This window comes from Perca flavescens, chromosome 5, assembly GCF_004354835.1.
Source record: "Perca flavescens isolate YP-PL-M2 chromosome 5, PFLA_1.0, whole genome shotgun sequence".
NCBI lineage: Eukaryota > Metazoa > Chordata > Actinopteri > Perciformes > Percidae > Perca > Perca flavescens.
The window spans coordinates 10,631,015-10,653,950 of NC_041335.1; the positions used below are offsets into that span (position 1 = coordinate 10,631,015).

Sequence of the window (22,936 nt, forward strand, 5' to 3'; positions counted from 1 at the left end):
AACTGTTTGGATCGTTTCCAGTTTCTAAAACGTGAGGATTTTTTCTGCATTGAGTACTTTGACTTTTAATACTTTAAGTACATTTCCCTGATGATACTTCCATACTTTAACTTAAGTAACATTATCAGCGTAGGACTTTTACTTGTAACAGAGTATGTTTTACAGTGTGGTATTAGTACTTTTACTTAAGTGAAGAATCTGACTACTGCTTCCACCTTTGTTATTTTTTGCAGGACGTGCACAGCAGCAGCATCCAGGAGAGGGCCAACTCAGCGTTTGCTGCGACCGGTGGAAGAAGTGCAGAGGTGAGTTTAATGCGACGGTAGTGGCTTACGGTAACGACAAAGAATAAGAGCAATATGAGCTCATGTGTTGTTTCATTTCTTGTTGCAGAGGCAGACGGAAGACATACGAGCCCTTTACTGCTGCTACCTCAAGAAGGAGATCGAGAACCGTGACCAACAGATGGCATACAGAGCACTTAAAATGAGGAAGATGGAGAAAGAAATTTTATTACTTGATAAGCAGCTCATATGACCATGTAAAGAAATGCTAATGTTTTTTTGTTTTTTTTTATCTTACTATTATAATATGTTAAAACAATATTTGATTTATTTAAGGCCAGGCAATTGTAATAAATTGCTTCAGTCACATCATTTGTCATATTAACTTATATGTAACCAGGTTGGGGAGTTAACTGCAATGATGGGCAGCAATGTCACTTGCAATTCTGCCATTAATACATGTCATACCATTGCTTTTTTTTATGGGCATTTCCATCTTTAAAGATAGGACAGCTCAGACATGAAAGGGGAGAGAGAGGGGGAAGACATGCAGGAAACCATCACGGGTCGGACTCAAACCCTGGACCTTCTGCGTCGAGGAATTAACCTCAATATACGTGTGCCTGCTCTACCAACTGAGCTAACCGGCCACAGTGTCAGACCATTTCTTATTGTTGCGGTGCACTGTGCAACTCTACAAATGCAACAATACACATCTAGTGCAGTCCGCAGTATCGGAGTAATTTCCTTCAGTTGCCCAAAGATCATTTCAATCCCTTTATTGTCACGGCAGGAGTTGCCCCAAGGTGGGCTAGTGAGGTTTCAGGGTAGGATGGTCATAAAGAAGAGCCTTTACAGGAAGTGGAGCCGCTGTGTAAACCCCGTGGCCCAGGAGGATTCTATTATCACATGAGTTACAGTGCATTGACACACTAACTGTACTCCGGCATAATAAATCAAACAATGAATGACTTTAAATTGAGGGGCACTTACATCCATGAGTAGTGTAGAAACTGGTAACATAAAAGAAAGTCATATATATGTAAAAAAACTGATTTCCACCACCAGCAGCAGCAGAGGCTATTTTATTCTCAACATTATAAAATGACATTATTATGAAGTTATGAGGCTATATACCTGTACATTGACACTGTGGAAGGCCTTTGTCTCTCTTTAAATGCCAAGAGAAAATGCCATTCAAATTGATTTTTAAATGTATTCATTTTAATTAGAAAGTTTACTTCTTTACGTTTTCAACCGCCACATACTGTGATCCACTTTGCCTTTCTGCTCCACTTGTCTGCAAAGAAAGTGGTACAAAGCATTCTGTAGTTTAGTTTGCTCACCACACCTACAGCTCCTGTAGTAACATATTACTTCTAATCATGTTGATTTTAATGTAATTCGGAATTAGTGTAATTGTTGTTGTTTTTTCATCAGGCTATTTGTGTTTTTGTATTTTTGTATGCAAAACATGATAATTTGCCTAAAATCTCAAGGCTCCTGGAAACATTTTTGTCCCCAGTTTGCTCAATATATGTGCTCCAGAAAGTGCTTAAGGTCATACAGTCCACACCACTACATGTTCTGCTCTGTGGAGCAGAGCAGCAGGGTTATTGTAGAAAGACGGCTGGACTGAGACCATCACTGGCAGCAGCTACAGTCTGGACCAGATCTATGGTCTGGACGTCCTCCAGCGACAGAAGTGCACTGCACTCTTGCACGGGGGTTAGTTAGGGCAACATTCAAGATGGCGGACTGCTTAGCGATTGATTGCATGGATGTATATTTATTATTTATCACTTCCAACGGTTCGAGCCCTTAGGATATACACTAGAATCCTGACTTGATAACAGATGCGAGACGTGTGCAGATCTCTCTGAGCGGATGACTCCAGCCGCACCGCGCTTTAATCCAGCCACTGGCTGACAGGGCGCGCGGCGCGCGGCGCGGTCCACTTCTGAAGCCATCCTCAATCGAGCATTGAAAACCGGATTCATCATGGCTTCAAAGGGAGATACAGTAAAAACAAATCTATTTTTTTTTAAAAAAAATTTTTTTACGCAGTCTCTTGCACATCCACATGCAGCGCCATGTAACGTAAGCACATGTGACATTCCCTGAAATGTAGGCTACATGGCTGGCTGTGTGTTCCTTGTGTGTCTTTTTTTTTTTTTTTTTTTTTTTTTTAATAATTACAAAATCATCATGTAATTTAATCCCCATAAGAAGCAGCATTGTATTATAATTCAAACAGAATAGCCTATCAAAATAGCAGATGGCATTAGCTGATCAGAGCCAAGGCACACGATTAAGGTTCGTTATACTCTGGTAATATATCTATTCTTACTATTTTATTCTTTTGAATCTACCCTTCACCTTACCGCTGTGGATGATTGAGGCATTGTTCTGATAGAGCCTCCTGCAGTTTAAAACATTGAGAACGTGTCTGTGAAGGATAGCCTATTCAAGGTCCATCTGAAGAAGCAAATAAAACCACCAATTTGAGCACATGCTGTCGGATGTAAGATGGAGCGGTAGTTAAAAGGGAATGTCTTCATTTAATTTTACTTTTGAAATAAGATTCAGTGACATTTGAACACTAACAGCTAAATATACCCGTGTAAATGAAAGTGTGTGAGGATAACAGTGACTTCTTGGATACTCCAGCTTCCCATGGGCCTTTGTGGTCTCTACTCAAGTCCTGTAGGCTAGTAAACAACAACGACAATTTTACAGTAGGCCTACAAATCGTTACAATTTTTTAGGCTATATTAAATATTTTATATGTTAACGTTTTATAATTACATTCAAATATATGGAAAATTACAGCAAGTATCTCTTTATCTCTTTAGTCAATAAATTGTCTGTAATATAATGACAAATCACATTCATTCTATGCTTTTACAACTAAGAAAATAGCCTATATATAGACCATACGTAGCCTATTACTGTAAAAACATTTTATGTACAATTTTAAGGTACTTAAAATATACTACTTAACTATACTACTTAACTATACTTTGAAGATCAAGATTTTACATTGAAAGCATAATCATATCATTAAATATGATCCATTGCTCCAGACTGAGATAGGCTACCTAAGAGTAAAGTTGTAGCTTCCCTTGACCAGCTACGACATTAACATATTGCGTGCAGTTATAATGTAGGTCTATGTAAGACTTTTACTTGTAATGGAGTTTTGTTGTTATTGTTTTACACTGAGGTAGTGCCATACCATAGACTGTATACATAAAAAAGTGCCATATGCCTAAATGTGTGACTATTTCTTCTACCACTAGGTAGCCTCGGGTAACCTACGCGGTTTGTCGGGTTGTGTTTCTGAATGGCGCACTAGTTTGTCCCTGTAAGCTTGCCGTACTTTCACATGACTGCCACTACGTGTGACTGTTCTCTTAATACATCCATGCGTGTGACTGACCCGCATTCCTCGACTGGCACTATCCCTGTCAGCCCGACTGCTTTTGGCGGCGAATAGAATATAAACAGTAGATGAAAACATTATCCATCGCTGCCGTGCTCTGAAAGTAAAATATATTTCCGGTAACTGTACCAAACTGCTGGTAGTCTGCGGTGCGTCGAAGGATTTGAAACATCTCACACGGAGTCGAAGCTAAAATCTTTAGTTCTACTTTTTTTTTTTTTTTTGGCAGTGAATCTTGGGTAGGAAATACATGGCTACAAGATAACTGATGACTGAGCGACATCAGGCTTTTTTCTGGGCTTCGTGTCGGTGATGGCTGAGCTGGTGCCGCCAGACTCCAGACGGTAAGATAGTCCTGATTCAGTGGGGCGTCCAGTTGGACTGCAGAGACAGCTGTGGTCTGAGGGACGGGCTGGTAAACATTCACCGCTGGGCTCAGCTGTTGCCTGTAAAGTTGGTGAAGTCAAACCACTATTCTGATCTTTTCATGAGCATTATCTGCCCCCCGCCCCTAAAAATATACTGATTATTGTAAACCAAACATAGGCTAGATTTTTTTTGTTGTGTGTGCTTGAAACCTGACATGCACATTACCGCAACTTGCTGGCTTTAGAGTCCATTTATCCAGTGTTACACCTGGAACGTCAAATGTGCTGGAGCATCACAACAGCTACTTTAATACATGTTTGGCATTTGGCTTGTCTTGTCAACCATATGAATATAGTGATGGAATGAAACAACAGCCTGTTAATTAATAATTAGGCTAATGAATTATCCAGTCTAGGTGTCCAGGAAAACCAAAACACACTGCTTTAAAGCCTATTAGATAAGATAAGATACACTTTATTGATCCCACACTGGGGAAATCCCCTTGTTACAGCAGCTCACATTTACATACATCAGAATATGACAAATACACATTAAATAGACATAGAAAAAAATAAGAATAACTGTAATAATAATAGTGATAGTAATATGTACACTATAAAAACACCTCTATTATATACAGACATACTACACAAACAACTGTTGCTTTTTAGCCATCAGATTAAGAATTTCAACATTTTCTGTGTGTATTTTGTTTTGCAGGTGTAATTATTTCTTCCTCTATGATGGATCCAAAGTCAAAGGCGAGGGTGATGCTACAAGAGAGGGAATCTGCTACTTCTACCCTGAAGAGGTCTGACTCTCAGGAAATGCTTAAATGTTACATGTTTGGTTGTATTGTTGGCGTATTTTGAGCATGACAATGATCCCCCATTGTGTGTTTGTATTTGAACCCCCAGTGTTCAGGGGCCCGTTTCAGGAAGGAGGTTTAACAAACTCCGAGTGTAACCCTGATGTCTGAGTTGATTTACCCTGAGATGGGAAACTCTGAGTTTTTGGTTCCAGAACAGCTGATTTGAGTTGGTTCAATCAACTCAGAGTAGGTTCACTCAGAGTTAAGCGCGTGCACCACCACAATAAAAAGCCAGCATGAATGGAGCCACGATACTACGATTCACCATGGTAACAACCACAAACAAACTGGTCGGCGGAAATACAGCGAGTTTGAACAGATACAGCAAGTTTGAACATATATTTTGTTAAAAAAAGCATGGGAGAAAATTGCTGCTAGAGTAAATGCGTAAGTTCCAATATAATGTATTAATATCATATTTAATCATAAGAATAATATTACTGGTGAAATTATATTGAATCTATAATCTATAAAATGTCCTAGGCCTACTAATCCCATTCTGAAGCTGCAGCACCATCATTAACAGAATTATAATTCCTAATCTTTTATTTCAAAGGGTTTACATCATTCACCTGCAATACTGTGGAACTCCTTTTTAATGGCTCTTACTGGTTCGTGACAGGCGCTTTGCTACACAGTGGCTTTACTAATATTACAAAGAATCTGCTGGGATGTAGAGCATGTCCACAATGGTGGATGTTAGTTTTATGAGGACGGATAAGGTTATGTAGGCTACATAACACAACAAAAAACGATTACGCTGAAATAGGTAGGCTAGTATCCGGAAATGAAAATTCATCTATAGTCGGGGCCTCAATATCATCTCCCGACGTATGTTTAACTCCCTGCGAAGTAATACAACTTCTTCATCAACGAGATTCGTCGACACAAGGAAATGCCATGTTTTTTTATTCATTTATTCAGTTCATTTAACAAACTGCGCTAAAATGCGCCTAATACAGACTGAATGAGGAAATGAAAGAGCGTTGTGTCAGAGGGAGGAGACTAAGAGAAACTCGAGGTTTCTTGAAGCAAACCTGCTCCCGACCAGGTTAGGTTCACAGGCTCAGTTACCATAGTAACCGACTCTGGGGTGAAGTTGCCTCCCTTTCTGAAACGGGCTGGAGTTACCCCTCTCTCTCAGGTTTGATTAACCTCCATTTCTGAAACGGGAAAACCCAGAGTTTCCCTAATCTCAGGATTAACAAACTCAGAGTTTTCACTGAACCTGCTTTCTGAAACGGGCCCCCGGTCTAATAACCTCATGGTTGATAACTGCACATATTTGTGTCAGACCCCTTTAGATAAGCAGGAGCTGCTCTGTGGTCAGCTGGCTGGCGCGGGCCGCTGTGTCTCTGAGCTTTCTGCCTCTCCTGTGCGCATACTGAGGCTGCGCTGCACTAAGTTCGCCATCCGTATGAAAGATGACTTCTTTTGGGTGAGTGAGCACTTGTTTCTGACTTTTTCCTGAATATGAGTCTTTGATAGCTATTTTTGGGATATCTTTTTGTTTCTCCCAGGCTCTGGGCTGCTCAGCGGAAGTCCCCACCATCAGTGCCTGTGAGCTCCTGGATCAGCTGATCAACCTCTTTTGTTTCTACAATGGCTCTGTCCGACAGAGCTACCAGGTGCACTCTTCAGTTGTCTAGTAGTCTTATACCGTAGTAGTTAGGACTGGGCAGTGTATCGATATTACATTGATATCGTGATATGAGACTAGATATCGTCTTAGATTGTGGATACCGTAATAATATGTGTTGTCTTTTCCTGATTTTAAAGACCACGTTACAGTAAAGTGATGTCCTTTTCTGAACTTACCAGACTGTTCTAGCTCTTCTATTATTTGCCTTTACCCCCTTAGTCATTATCCACGTTACTGATGATTATTTATACAAAATTGTGTAAATATTTTGTGAAAGCACCAGTTGTCAACCCTACAAAATCGTCGCAATGTCAATATCGAGGTATTTGGTCAAAAATACCCTGATATTTGATTTTCTCCATATCGCCCAGCTCTTATAGTACTGTTTTTTTAAAAGTTTGGTCCGGCCCATAGAGATTAAGATGACAGTATAGTACAGGCCAAAAGTTTGGACACGCCTTCTCATTCAATGTGTTTCTTTATTTTCATGACTATTTACAATGTAGATTCTCACTGAAGGCATCAGAACTATGAATGAACACATATGGAATTATGTACTTAACAAAAAAGTGTGAAATAACTGAAAACATGTCTTATATTTTAGATTCCTCAAAGTAGCCACCCTTTGCTTTTTTGATAGCGCTGCAAACCCTTGGTGTTCTCTCAATGAGCTTCATGAGGTAGTCACCTGAAATGGTTTTCACTTCACAGGTGTGCTTTGTCAGGGTTAATTAGTGGAATTTTTTCCCTTATTAATAAAAAAGCAAAGGGTGGCTACGTTGAAGAATCTAAAATATAAGACATGTTTTCAGTTATTTCACACTTTTTTGTTAAGTCCATAATTCCATATGTGTTCATTCATAGTTTTGATGCCTTCAGTGAGAATCTACAATGTAAATAGTCATGAAAATAAAAAGGAAACGCATTGAATGAGAAAGTGTGTCCAAACTTTTGGCCTGTACTGTACATTGTCGATTAACATAATAGAGCAATCTACAAAAACTCAGGGTAAAAGTCACGTAAACATGAGAAACTTGGTAATAATTCGGTTTCACACTAGCAGGTAGTTTAATTTTAGGGGGAATTAATTCAAAATTGTGTATTTTAATAGTTGTCATTTGTAATTAAAACTTTGTTTTGCTGTAGCTTTACAGTCAGGAGACTCTGGCTGCTCGATGGGCTCAGTACCTCTCACACCTGCAGTCAGGATCCTCGAAGCTTCAGCACATCTTCAGCTGCTTGAGAACCATTGACTCGACTAATGTATGTACACAATGTTGTCACAGTTCGACATTTAGCGTGCAGTGGCTTTTCTAATGCTGTTTTCAGACAGGATATGACTGTGAATGTCGCAATGTCCTGTGGTATTGTGTAAGTGCTCAGTGTGTCTTGGCAAACTTTCTACACATGCGTTGCACCTAGAGAATACATTAAGATGTGCACAAGCTGCCAGTATTTCCTGGATATTTCTGGCCTATGAGACATTTACTAGGTAAAGTACAAAAAATGTGCTATTTTTAAAGAACATTTAGTCAATTGTAAACAATTCTCTAGCTTTTGCTAAATACACTGCGTCACGCCAAGAATGTCACATTATACAATCCATGACATAGCATTATAAAACACTATATTTCAACATTTGCAGTGTCTTGTATTAAGGTCTTGTAGGGGTGGGAATCACCAGAGGCCTCACGATACAATACCATCACGATACTTATGTCACGATACGATATTATTGCAATTTTAATCAATTGCAATATTCTGCAATATATTGCAATTTATTACCTTTTTTTTCCCGACTTCAAAATGTTCCCAATTTTTTCCCTAGTATATCCTTCTTCCTTTATCTTTGCTTAACATCAGCCCTAAAATGTTATGGAGTACCATGGGGGAACAGTCTTGAGACGCACCCAATCATTAAATGGCTTGTTGATTCTCCTGTGAGAGTATTAGTGTCCAGGTTGTATGCTAAACTGATGCAAGTATCCGTAGGAGAACTCCCAGTAGTAAAGAAATGGGAGCGAGACCTGAGCCTGGAGGGGAACGTAATTAATTGGGAGACATTTCCCACTGTCCCAAGAACCCAAATCACCAGCAGATCCACTTCAACATATGCCATAGGACATATTGGAATCCTCAGAAGAGATATGTCTCTAAAGCCATTCCTACTCCCTATTGCACGTTCTGTCAACCTGAACAAACTGGAACTTTCCTGCACATGGTCTGGGAGTGTGAACGGGTTCATGCGTTTTGGAATAAAACAACATCAATAATATCTGACGTGATCCATCCATCCATCCATCTTCGTCCGCTTATCCTATCTGACGTGATAGGATGTCGAATTCCTACTGACCCGATTGTTTTGTTACTTAATGATGACTCTAAATTACACCAAATCCATCAAATGATGTCCCCAAAAGGAAACTTGGTTAACATCTGTTTTATCTAAAGAGATCAATTTCTCTGTTTGTTCATCTGACTTCCATTTTATTGCTGCAAAATGGGTTTGTCAAGCAGACAAACACGTATATAATAACAGATCGATACTTGGTGTCTGTGTATCGATACAGTATTGCCACGGAAAATATCGCGATACTATGCTGTATGGATTTTTTCCCCCACCCCTAGTGTCTTGACTGATACAATTATTAGCTTATAAATTGTATGTTAATCACCTTTCAGTTTCTGTGCTTTTACACAAACTGAAAGGTAGCAATTTGAATTCTTGTCCCCAGGTTGACCCACTTCTCCTGCTCAAAGCTGCCCTCATTCTCCAGGCCTGTCAGCGCTGCCCTCTAGTGTTAGCTGGCTGCGTTCTCTTCAGAGGAAGGTCAGCTGACATTTGGACTGTTTCCACCTGACACTGGGATAGCTTTTTTTTGTGTAAAATTACAGGTTTTGAAATCTGCCTCTTCTCCACAGAGTTGTAAGCACACAGATGTCTCCAGAGCTCACAATGAAGGTGATGGTTCATGAGAGTGAAACGTACACAAAGGTAGGAGAAGATGGTCAGACAGGATGCTGTTCCAAAGCTTTTCTCACCAAGGGCCCCCTTACAGTTGTGCATAAAACAATTGAAAGAGTAAACTAATCACTAGCCAAACAAGTGATCCTTTTTCCCGATATTTTTAACTTCATTTCATTGAACTAAATTATGGAGTGGGATAGTAGTCTCGCTTTGCCAGGCCTTCCTCCACAGTGCTGCGGAGGAGGGTCTGGCTAGTCCACACAGCATTGCAGGAAGGGAGAGAAACGTGCTCTGGTTTATTTGTCATTTCTTTAAAACAATCACAATCGTCTTAGCTAAGCGCCCCGAATGGAAACACCATGCCACTGCAAAATAGCCTCGGGAAGGAACTTGTTTTGGTGGAACAGGTGTACGTTCAAAGGTTGTTTTAGTCGTGCAACAGAAAACTCAGATTGGACAGATAGTCTAGCTAGCTGTCTGGATTTACCCTGCAGAGATCTGAGGAGCAGTTAACCACAGTCCTTATAAATCCACCAGAGTTTAAAATGCCAATACAAAGAAAGCGAAAGGTAATGAATATCAGGCAGAAAACCTTCGGTGAAATTTCCGGCGGCACCGGAGCAATCCCGGAAGTGGAACGTCGTGGATATAGACTAGTGGCAAAGTAACCAGTAATTAATTCATTCAACCTTGATTTATACTCGAGAGATCATTGAGGAGCGGCCCTCATATACAATGACCTGGAGTCAGTTACAATGACAAAGAAAGAAAAAAATCAAAACAAGAATAACAAAAACAACTCAGAAAATGCAGCACCATCATCATGTGAACATAGAAGGACATTAAAACTTTCCGATTGGAGAAACAATTTGATAAACAAATCAGGAAAACCAGAATGTACAAGAAAATACAACTATGTAAAACAATTACAGGTACAGTAACATTTAGACTACATAGTGTTTCCCCAGACAATTTTAATAAAGACCCATTACAGGAGTAGCTTAACTCAGACAGTTTGACATTTGCGAAATACGCTTATTCACTTTCTTGCCTGAGAAGATTAATGTCACTCTCTTGTCTGTACAGCAAATATGTAGCTAGCAGCCAGTTAGATAGCTTAGTATAAAGACTGGAAACAGCTAGCCTACCAGCTTCTCTAAAACTCATTAATTGACATGTTATATAATGTTTGTTTATTTTGTACACAAAAACAAGAATTTTCCGTTTCTTGGGGGTCATGTACCGGACTATTTCTTTAGAGTTGATGCTAGGCGGATTGAGCTACCTATTGGACAGAGCCAGGCTAGGTGTTTCCCCTTGTTTGCAGTCTGTATGCTAGGCTAAGCTAACAGGCAGAATATTTACTGTGTGAGACATGAGAGTGGTATTAATATCTTTTCCAGGGCTTTAAATTTACATCAGCCAACCGGCCAAATGCGGGTAAAAATGACCTTTGGCGTGATACATTGTAAAGTTACTAGCCAATTTGGCTAGTGATGAATGAGGCAAAAAAAACGGCGTCTGTTTGAATCTGCAGGCTCCAGAAAACAAAGTCAGTGTTGCCAAATTGGTCCGTCTTCTGCTAAGAAATTTGGTTGGTTTTGTATGTTTGGCTTGGAAATGTAATCTTTATCTGGCAACACTGCTTGTAGTACTAATCCTACATTTCCCATGAACACTTTGTGGTGATGTGTCTTACAACTGTTGGCTACGTGGCTAGCATGTGTGGTATTGGTTACGAGCTACGCCGAAACGGAGAAGACGAACGGAACGGCACAAAACAAACCAAAGGAGCTGAAATGAAAGAAAAGTTAGTTAGGAAATTTAACAAACGTGGAGATATTTATTGGAGTTAAGAAAGCAGAAGAGCAAAAGAGGAAGGCTGCAGAGACAGGTGACAATGAAGATGAAAGAGGAGGGGAAAAGAAGTAAAATGTGGCTGGTAACTTTAAAAATCTACTAGCCATGTTGGCTGGTGATTTAAAAAAAAAAGTCTATTTAAAGCCCTAATCTTTTCATCTAACTCTTGACAAGAAAGCCAATTAGAGTATACGAAAACTATTCCTTTAACAGTGTTTCCATTTTGGTTTAGGCCCCGAGTACCTTCAGCTCATTTGGCGGTGCCGTCAGCTCCACTACTGTGTTCCTGACCATGCCTGAACTTCAGTATCTGCAATCCGCCCCCGTCGACAAAGACTTCAGGTAGTGTCACTGACTTTCAGTTCTGTTTACAGAAGTTATGTGCCTTACACAAGATCTTCAAAACGGCATGTTTGTGTAACATTTCCAGAAAATTGAGTGTCTCAAACTGTTTTCTGACCTCCAGTTCCCATCCTACTCCACACAAAAACACCCCCCAAAAGAAGACCCGCCTGTCAAGAACGTTATCCGACACTCCCTCCGCTGAGTCCGAGCCATCTGATACAGGTTCCTCCCAGTCTCCCCTGAAGGGGTCCTTCAGCCCTGCCTTGTCGGACAGCTCCGTGTTTAGCCCAGATCCTCTCGACCCCCCACCGCAGCCGCTCCAGCCTCCTTTCCCAAACGGAAAACACTCGCCCGAAGCTGAAGAGGAAGCTCTGGAAGAGTCGTATTACTACCGTTTTCACAGCAACGAAGGCGGAGTCAGCCGGTTGCATGACGAAGGAGACTCGCCGTTTGAAGAAAACTCCTATCTTAACGGAGGTGGGGGCCGAGGAGATGGAGGCGCAGCTTGTGGGGCAGCGTTTGACTTCAGAGGGGCCGAGGAATCCCATCACGATCCAGTTTTTACAAAAGAGGCCAGCGGAGGTGGCCGCGAGAGTGTTCAGGGCCGCCAGGCAGAGATGCCAGATGCCCCCCCCGGCTCTGGTGCTTCCGACAGCCCAGAGGAGTGTCCACTGGTTCCCATGACGCTGTACCTGCACCGGGTCAACGGCTTGGTGCTGGCTCTGCTGGTGGAGCCGCACTTCTTGAGTGACACGGCTTCTATGGAGGAAGTGGTGAGAAACATCAGGAACCCTTCTCATAATTTCTCTCATTTTGTATTACGATATTGAAAAGTTTGTGAGCATAAGCCCACACCTTAGTGGAACAAAGATTTTGCTCTGTGACAAAGCTGATGTAACACATTCCAACGTCTACCACAAGAATCCATCAACATTGGTGCGCTACATTAACTTTTGACATGCAAACATATGCCGCTTCCTTTGTTGGTTTGTATCCAGTATCACAGCAGCCTGGCGTCACTTAACGGACTGGAGGCCCATCTGAGGACCATCTGTCCAGGGGCCCCGGATGCTCCAGGGCCCTACATCTTTGCCCATTTTGACTGCATTCAGAGCACGCTGACAAGTGAGGCTCCCAGTGACTTATCTTCTCTCCTTATTCACTCTCTGACTCTTCTTTGCGTGTATCTTTACACTCTCTGCATCTTTTTTTTTTGCATTTCTGATACTTTACCGGTTTTTTACACGTCAAACTCAAGGCCCGCGGGCCAAATCCGGCCCCGCGCAAGTTTTTGTCCGGCCCTGCATATCAGTTTAAGTTCACAATCAATTTTGGCCCGCCTAGATGTGCGCCAAACCAAAAAGACAGGGAAGTGTTTTCAAACTGTAATTACGGGACACTCTAAAGCAGAATTTGGCAGATTCGCCGACTTTGACACACTCAGAAATTCCCACGGAATCAGAGAGTTTTCATTTTCAGGCTGTGAAAAAGGTTGCTGTAAAAAAAAAAAAAAAAAAAAAAAAAAAAAATGATTGTTTTGCTTAATTTGCTAAACTCTATGATGGCTAAGGAACTTTTCTGCAGACTTTTTAGGGCTTAATGTCAACCAAACTGTAAGTAAGAAAGCTATATGAGACATAGAGAATACGGTCAAAAGTATTTGACTTTCGATGAAATAAAAGCATGTCGGGCGCCTGGCCTAGCTCTCACCTGGTAGGGCGGGCGCCCATATGCAGAGGCTCAGTCCTCGACGCAGCGGCTCAGGGTTCGAGTCCGACCTGCGGCCGTTTGCTGCTGCATGTCTTCCCCGTATCTCTCTCTCTCTCTCTCTCTCTCCCCCCTCTCCTGTCTACAGCTGTTCCTGTCTATTAAAGGCTAAAATGTCCTAAAACTATCTTTAAAAAAAAAAAATGAATAAAAGCATGTCAATAAACTATACATGTATAGCGATTGTCATTTTCCAGTGTGGCCCTTTAGTGAAGTTGAGATTGACGCTCCCGTGTGAGTATCCTCTGCCCCACCATCTCTACTTAGGGACGAGAGGAAGGAGTGTGTGTGTGTGGGGGTGGGGGGGGTTAGTAGTTTATATTTGTCTTTGCATGAGCGAACGGCTAATTAGTAAGACTGTGATCAGCATTCCTTTGTGCGTCGGGCCTGCATGTCCAGGTTAATGTCTCTTGTTATTTGTGTGTCTCTGCAGCCAACCTGTCTGGTCGACCAGGGGGAGCCCCAGAGCGTCCCTTTGTGAGAGCCACATCACTTCTCCACTCGCATTTCTGTAACACTGAAACTCTGCAGGAGGCTATTATCAGGTCAGTACGGCAGGGACGTGGTGAGGGTGGTTGGGTTTTTTTCTTTTTTCGTGCCTTTAATGGCTCCTCAAGTAGAAGTCGGGGGTGGGGGTGGGGTTGGATCTGTCAGTTCACCGTGTCTATCATCACATCCCACCGGTCCCTAAATGTTCTTCCTCTACTTGCATAGATCACACTCCCAGCGATTTTCCCTTTTACTGCAAAAGAAAGTCCTTTTGTTTTATGTCTCTTTATTATGTCACTTTGTGTTTGCTTTTGTGTTGCATGGCATCACCCCTTACATGCTTGAAATGTAAATGTGACATTCTCACCGCAGGAGTGCTGGAGCTGCAGTGTATGGAAGCCGCAGCGTGGCCCAGGAAACTTACTTCCAGCAGCACGGGGGATCGCTGAGGAACTCCGGCGTCCCCAACCACCAGGACAGTGCTTTCTTATTGCCCAGCAAGGCCCGACACAGACTACTGAAGCACGGGGTTAACCTGCTCTGACGGGACAGCATCGTGTTCAACAGGAGCTGTATTCTGTTTAGATATGAAAAGCTGCCCCGTGAGTAACCTAAAAACATATTGAGAATAGGATTTCAAAGCTTTCTGTTTAGTTGCTGCTGTGGTTTACTTGTTCCAACAGCGGATTGTATGACCTTATGGCACTCACATTCGTAGCTATTTTTTTTTTTCCCATTATTAAAGGTTATGTAGACTACGTTTTGTTTACATTGAGGTTTTAGTCATTAGTTTGTTATTTCTGGGTTTGAGGTCAATTTGTCCCCAATTTATGTCTGTGTTGCTCAAACACATGACCTATTACCTACATTACCACATATTAAGTTCCTGTTCACACACTGCACACATTTTGCAACCTTTTCACTTTACAACTATTTTCTTTTCATTCATTTCCCCCAATGCAACAATTTTTATAATTGCTCTTGCTTGTATATATTCATTTAAAATGAAATTTAGACTAAAGCCTGATTACATTTTCATACTATTTAACTTAACTAAGTCTATTTGTACAGAATAATGCCTTTTCTTGCTGCACACACTGCAAAACTATTGGTAAATTTAATAGAATTTTGAATAGTTTTTTTTAAATAAAAATTCTATTTATTTTAAATCAAGTCTTTAATAGCTATTTATCTATTTGGCTAATACGTTTACATATTTTTTTTTATTATTATTATTGAAGGTGTCATTTCTTTAAAAAAAAAAAAAAAAAAAAAAAGTCTGTATTCTAAAGTTTGATGAGAAGAGCTGTAGTGAGTTATTAGCAGGGATTAAATGAATACATGATCCTCTCAGTGCTGATTCTTGTGAGCTACTTTTGTAAATGCTTGTTTAAGACCACAGGGGCCACACGGCCATGTTAGGGCCATCCGCGGCCTGCATGTGACCCTGCAATCTGGCCCCATTGTTTCCACCTCAGGCTGTATGCCTCTTTTCAAAATGGTTCCAACTGGCCCGAAGAAGGACGTGCGCAAGGCTATTTGGGGAAAAAATAGCCAAACACATGCTCATGAAATGTTGTTATTCACGTTCTGTCGCGATGTGTGTGCGCACTATATGTGTTGTAAATAAGATCGCCGTTGATGTTCCAGATATGGAGTCATTAGAGTCATTAGCTAAGTAGCTGAATTTGAATGGTTGGGTTCGGCGCTCTTCGGGGTGCCTCATTATGCAGGCGCATTAAAAGAAGGCGGTGGGGGGCAAATGGGTGGTTAAGGGCTCGAACAAAAAGAGGGGCAGGGTCTGTGAGGAGGGTCAGGATTCAAATTCTAAGTGGTGAGATGCTCCCATTGTCAGTGGGGTATATAGCAGGCAGAGAGAAAGAGAGAGATAGAGAGAGAGAGAGTGTTGGCACAACAGAGAAGCAGGATTTAGAAATACCACCATGGCCTCCTCGCACCGCGTTTGGATTGCTCTACTTCTTCTCATGGGAATGACAAGTGACACTGGAGTATTTGGTCGCGCAGTAGACACGCTGGGATTTCTGTCACAGTCGCCGAAAACTGCAGATGGATCCTCCGGACCAACTTTACGCGCGGGCGTGTTGAGACGGTGGAGGCGCGGGGTCGCCGATACGCACCGGGAGCGGTGCGCAGAGCTGGCGGCGCCTTGGCTGGAAAACGCACAAGTTCCTGAGGATAATGCCACGCTACTGCAGCTCCGTGTTCGGCCCCTTTCCCCGGGAGCCTCCCACGGCCTGGTTTTCCCAGGAAAATCTCTTTTCAGCTTTGTCCGACGGGTTTACCACTGCTGTCAAGAAGGAGTGAACTGCAGACGCGTAAAAGGAATCCAAGGGCGCTTGCGAGGAGGTAAGACAAAGTCGTTTTTCTTATGGTCTGCTGTAGAACTGAAATGTGTTGTGTTGGCCCTGGGAGACATGGGGGTTTACAAAGAGAGGGCGCATTGGTGTGCTGCAGAGCTCAACCAGAAAAATCTGGTTTATTTTCCGTGGGTTTTAATTCCACTAAATGTAGCTCAGTGCAACACGTACACGTAGTTATTGTAACCACGGGAGCTGGTGTCTCCACAAGTGGACTGGAGGCCGATGGACCACCACTTCTTCAACTGCATCAAAACGCATTGTCATTACTTCCATTAAGGTTGGGTGTATTTCCTGACCATGAGACGTGTTCATTAGAGTTGGAGTCAAGCTATCTAACAGCATAAAAGCTGTATGGAACAGCAAAAATAAGCATTAAAAGTACTTACATTAGTCACCAAATTCACTTAAATTCCCTTGGCCCATCCAGCTAAGTGGTAGGGATGAATGAGTGCAGCAGGAAAAAAACAAAAACAAACAGCCTTACACAAACATATACAGTGTTGAAAGAGTGACACTGTGCAGGTCAGGAATGTCATAAGCTGTAGAAAGTGAAAGCGGAGGTGCTTGAAAAGCAGCATGGAGGACATGATTGCTTGATTATTATTAATGCCGTTGTATAAAGGACAGAGTTATCTGCATACAAATGAGTCTTAGCTGGCTTAATGTCCCCTCGGAGAAGCGTTGGGACATCCTGCTGACAGATTAACGAGGTATTAGAAGTGAAAACACCATCTCTGCGGTGGAGATCCTACTCTGATCCCTGGGATTTATTAAACTAGAGGCTGACGTGACGAGTATGCGCTGCTCTGTGACATGAAATGCTCCCTCTTAAATGGCTCTGTGACTCTTGACAGACTCCTGACTGCCTCTCCTCCTCCTCCTCAGGCACAGATGTGGAGTTCCTCCTCAGCAGGGAGATTTTATCATTGGCGGTTATGAGAGCAGAGCTTCACCTCCACGTTTCCAACCCACAACATCTGGATATCCACCCTGTGCTTTCATCTATGGCAAAGCGCGGCCTTCCTACCAGGTAAACCCTCTACTCTCAATGTGATTTCTTTCTTTTGACTCATTTCCTGTTTTACACAAATTCCTCGTTTTAGTTTTAAAGCCTCGTAGGAAAGCTTTTTTTTTTTTTTTTTTTTTTTTTCGCACACCTTCTTTTGTCGGGCAGGTGCGTAAGGATATGATCAAAAATGAGCAGATCTGAAGCTTAGAGAAAATCCCGCACACTGGCCCATTACGCAAGCAATAATTTATTTAGAAAAATACAACGCTTCGGTCTTAGACCTTCATCAGGTAAAAGCCTCCAAAGGCAAAGCGATGGTTGGGACTGATGGGCCTCTGGGAGCGTCCGGTTCTGGTTGTAAACGTGCCCCGTTGTCTCTCGCCTCCTTTTTAGGTACAGCGTGTGGTCCCGGGGCAACGCAGCCGAGCTGAGAGTGGATCTGCTGTTCCTTTTCCAGAGCCTGCAGGAGGCGACAGGTGGGGCCGGAGGGGGTCCCAGCTTGGTGAACATGCGGCGGGCGGTGTTCTCTTCCAGGGGGTCTCCGCCAGGAGAAACGCCCACTTTTGGGGCTCTGCAGGACACTGCTAGGGATGTGTGGGGGGATGGGGTGGCTCTGGAGCTGGGCTTGGCCCTGGGCTGCAGTCGGGCTGGATCAGGGCTGTCCTGCGGAACTTGCGGCGTTCACCTCGCTCACACACCTTTCATGGCTCTGTACTACCGGTGATGTCAAACCGAGACGGGACTCGGCCTGGAAACATTTCAACATCTCCATTTTCTCACCGAAAAGACAACGCTTACAAAAGGAAATGATGCACTTCAATATCAAATCTATTAATTTATAAAAAGTTATTTTTTGGTAAAATATATATGTAAATAGTGAATATGATATACTGTAACTTTATGGAATCATTCTTTGGTTATTAAAGCTCAATGTAACAATGGCTCGTGACGTAAGTGTGTACATGATTCATTCTACTTTGTTCAGCGCTGTTCCCGTTTTATTTATTTATTTATTTATTTATATATATATATATATATATATATATATATATATATATATATATATATATATATATATATATATATATATATATATATATATATATATATATATATATAGTAAAATTATTTATTAAATAAATAAAGTTGGGTATTGAAAAGGTGGAACAAACACCTGGACAAACAAAGGGCCTGTACGTGGGCTGTGACCCTGCTAAACCTAGCTGTGACTCCTCTTTTATTTCCTGACGAATGAACATTGTTCGACTTTAAAATTCTGCGGATTCACAGGCAACAAAACAATTCAAATTTAGACTAATGTTAAGTACCGAGGTACCTCACAAAAGTACTCAGGGGTGTCGGGAGGGGGAAAAACAGCAGCACCACATTCTGACAAAATAGCACATTTATTAAAAAGAGACAGCATTTATCAGCATTTCCCATTTTGCAGATATATGCCACATCAGAGTAAGATCAGGGGTCTAGAAAACATCTCACCAGTCCACCTGCTGCTGCCTACAGCAGCCCCCAGCAGAGCATTTATTCATCCAGCACATGTATGTCTACACAGTAGGACTCACATTAAAGCGCACACTCACTGTCTCACACACTCGCACTGTGTGATCGGTGGCTGTCAGACCTGTGTGTGTGTGTGTGTGTGTGTGTGTGTGTGTGTGTGTTCCGCTGCCTGGACGATGTGGACATGTTGGCAGAAGTTTTTCCGTTTAAAATTTGTCTCAGTTTAAATTCATCTCAAATTTTCAGTTGCTTTTGAAAAATGAGGAGGAGGGCGGGGGGGGGGGGGTTATCTCAAACAAATTTTACATTAAATTACAGTGCATTTAAAATGACTTTTTTTTTTTTTTTTTTTTTTTTTTTAAAGGAGGGACATTTCAAGAAGATTGGGCGCCATGGCGGGGGAATAATTAAATATTAAATCTGATGACATGAGATGTTTTCCTCCCCTGGTTTGTTCACTGTTTTACCAGGTGAGGAAAAGAAAAAAAAAAAAGGATGACAGAAATGAAGAACCTTTAGCGTCACGTTAGGACACTGTTTAAGAATTTGGATGGAATGGCGGCAATTCTTTGGTTCTCATGTGGGAAAAAAAAAAAAAAAAAAAAAAAAAGACAAGAGATCAGATCTTCATTCCACTCTGAGATGTATCGACAATAACCGGTCCGAAAAAAGGCTGGCGAGGAGCTAAATAGACTGCTTGAAACAAGTGCTGGACATATACACTTCTCTTACTAACCTTTACATTTGTTTTTGACTAGCTTTGCTCCTAGAAAGGCTTGAGGTCGACAGACTACAGATATAATAATTCTACGTTCAGTCGTCCCTTACTCCGGAAACAGCTGGTCGTGTGGAATGAAAATCGAGCCCAGAAAAGTGTGTTCTAACAGAGAAGAGGAAAAAAAGAAGAAAAAAAACAAAAGGCTAATTTGATATAAGCCAACAAAACAGCAGCCTCAAGGCTAATGATGGTAAAGCACAATGTATTCAATAATTCAAGGCAACAAAAGACAAAACACACACAAAAAAAGACATGATTTTAAAATACACAAGGCAGTGCAAAATGTCACACCAATAAAATATCAAGTTTTGAAAACTCAAAAAAATAAAAAAAAATAAACAGATCCTGAGGAAAAAATTTCAAACATACATATCCAAGCGTATTATAAAATATCTCCAGAGCAGCCCCTCGGATTTAAATTATATAGAATAGAATGGAAGATCCCATATTTTCAGACATAATCTCATTTATTTGACTTTTTTTTTTTCGACAGTCAGCTCATCTGGCTGCCCGTTGTATTCTCTGTACCAACAACCGTTCCTCCCCAGAAGAAAATGGTTGTCACACGAGAACAAAAAAATAAAATAAAAGGGCGTGATTTTGTACCCTATATATACACACGCAACTGTGTAGACTTGCAGAGGAACAGAACACGGTGACTTTGGTGCTGAATTAAATGAAATGTTTGCATCTTTTCAAAAAAAAAGAAAAAAAGGTGCTAATGTTTATGAGTTGGGTTTACAACTTAAAAATAAAAAAACGCCAACTGACCCAATATTTTCTGGCACCAACTTCTTGCTCAGCATCAATCAAAATGGGAGGGAGAATCAAGGAGTGAGGAAGGCTCCACAACACCTGAATTATTAATTGTTTTCTCCCCCCCCCACCCCACCTCCAGTACTGCCTATGGCAACAGCAAATACTGCCAGGGGGTGTCGGGGGACATTTAAGACGCATTAGCGAAACAGGCAAAGTTACACAATCCTCCTCAGAGTAGAGCTTAGCACTTAAGGGAGGTAACTAGATACATAAATAGGAGGGTTCACAACACAACTGCACTAAAACTGAAGAACAAAGTTGCTTTTCAGACCGCATGGAAAGCAAAAAAGGGGATAGCATTTTCCAAAAGCTGAGACTAAAACACAGCCAAAGTGGACTCGGAGTATGTGGCCATGTAGGAAAAATGGCTCAAAGTTAGATTAAGATAGATAAAAGACAGTTTTTGCTCAATTCAAGGAGCAGAACAAGTAGATTAATTGCACTGAAAAGTTCACACTGGATTAACACAAACGGTACAGTCCACCTTAAAAAGTCCTAAGACAACAGATTTGAAAAGGCAGAGAGAGCAATGTGGAAAATGCATTAAATGGTGATGTATAACGGCAAGTAAACATTTGATTTTCTTACTTACACTGATGCTGTGTGTTCTCATCTCTAACTGCAGGTGGATGAACTTGTGGAGCCGCACAGAGAGCAACTTTGGGGACGTATGAAACAAGTGTATAGATTCTCACGGTTTATTATATCAACATGGAGCTGCAGCCGCCTGTCTCAGTTTCATATAACATGGAGGACTGAAGTTTGAAATCCAAAACACAAATTTATGACAACAACACATACAACCATCCTCCCAGTTAAGCCACGGATGTTAAAAAGTAGCAAATTATTTTCTATTTAAATTATATTCCTCGAAATCAATTCTCAATTCAATTTTGATAAGTGAGACTACTGTTCTGGTCCAAATACATCCAATTTCAACCACTTGCCAAAAAGGCCTCAGATAAAATTGTATTTTGCAAGCTATTTGTCAAATTAAATAGGCCACCACGTTTTCCTCTTCTAAGAAAAAAAAAAAAAAAAAAAAAAAGACATTCTTTGGTGAAACAAAAAGGCAGGCATGCATACTTAATGAATGAATCAAAAAGGCAAAGGATGAAGAGATCCTGACTGAACTGAAGCCCCTCACAGCATGAACTTTGAATCTGGTGTGTCTTACTGGAAGAAACTGTCCCACATTCTTACTTTGTGAGGTTTCAACTTTAAAATGGATCCTTCCTTAATGTGCTCATATTATGCTTTTTGGCTTTTCCCCTTTACTTTATAGTTTTATATATATTTTTGTGCATGTTATAGGTTTACAAAGTGAAAAAGCCCAAAATCCACCCCATCTCCAACAGAAAACACTGTTTACAAACTGCTCCAAACAGCTCTATGTAGTCCAGCCTTTACTTCAGAGACAAACGTGGTCACTTTGTAACACGTTATAACACTCGCCTAGCTGCTAGCGTGGCACACCCTCATACTCTGCTTCTGACTGGCTAGCAGTACTAACTGCACATGTGCGACTCCCAACAAAGATGGAACAGAAGTGTGATGACTCACTCTGTAGCTAAAACAGAGAGCTCAACACAGGGTGAAAAGAGGAGAGGCAGCAATGCGCAGTACAACAAATATATGGTGTTTTTTTTTTTTTTTTAATTAAACCACATAAACCTATTCTGGTACAACCTCTAAATACAATTATGAACCTGAAAATGAGCATAATATGAGCACTTTAAAAAAAAAAAAAAAAAAAAAAAAGGACTTTGAATTTGTGATCACTGCTGAGGACACGTATAAGACTATCTGGGTGGAACAATGCCACAACAAGTCATGCATTACCACCACACAAGCAACCTATATTTATGTAAAGGCAAGCTGTCTTAGACAGCAGACAGCAAATAATCCCACCAGCTACAGAGCTGGTTCAATTACTTTCTTTAACAACTTATGGCAAGTAGATGGCACGTCAACAAAGGACTAACTAGATCTGAGTGGGTGGAAGGAAGGAAGAACAAGAAAGAAAGAAAAATGGGAACCTCTCAAATGGCAACTGTTTTTCCACTAACTTATTCTATTTAACCAATTTCGAAGCAGCACCAATTCCAATTTGAAGGTAACATGTGTGACCAGATGCGGAGCAGGAGGGTCAAACAGAGTGGGCTTCCTTGCTACACCCAGTACAAAACGATGCTTCTAATTTATAAAAACTGGCCCGGACCAATCCCTCCCCGAGCATCCCTTAGCTGCTGAAATGGGCTTTCAAACCGTGAAGACTGGCATCGCTACAGCCCGCGCAGTCTCGGAGCGGAAAGGACTAACATTGTTCAAAAGTGTCAGCGGAGGTGGAATGCGAAACACATTCACATAGAAGCGCACAGCGTACACTTC

General features: G+C 41.4%; 2 protein-coding genes across 2 annotated transcripts; both read left to right on the forward strand.

Moving 5' to 3' along the window:
• Window positions 1-3,408: 3,408 nt before the first annotated feature.
• hps4 (HPS4 biogenesis of lysosomal organelles complex 3 subunit 2) lies at window positions 3,409-15,145 on the forward strand. Its single transcript, XM_028578706.1, has 13 exons — window positions 3,409-3,450; window positions 3,959-4,073; window positions 4,819-4,909; window positions 6,264-6,407; window positions 6,490-6,597; window positions 7,758-7,874; window positions 9,347-9,441; window positions 9,534-9,606; window positions 11,672-11,781; window positions 11,906-12,557; window positions 12,783-12,909; window positions 13,985-14,096; window positions 14,413-15,145. The coding sequence occupies exons 2-13, from the start codon at window positions 4,042-4,044 to the stop codon at window positions 14,582-14,584; spliced, it is 1,833 nt and encodes a 610-aa protein (XP_028434507.1). The 5' UTR covers window positions 3,409-3,450; window positions 3,959-4,041; the 3' UTR covers window positions 14,585-15,145.
• A 160-nt stretch (window positions 15,146-15,305) lies between these two features.
• On the forward strand, window positions 15,306-18,371 carry si:ch211-170d8.2 (uncharacterized). Its single transcript, XM_028578707.1, has 3 exons — window positions 15,306-16,407; window positions 17,307-17,451; window positions 17,824-18,371. The coding sequence occupies exons 1-3, from the start codon at window positions 15,984-15,986 to the stop codon at window positions 18,152-18,154; spliced, it is 900 nt and encodes a 299-aa protein (XP_028434508.1). The 5' UTR covers window positions 15,306-15,983; the 3' UTR covers window positions 18,155-18,371.
• Window positions 18,372-22,936: the final 4,565 nt, after the last annotated feature.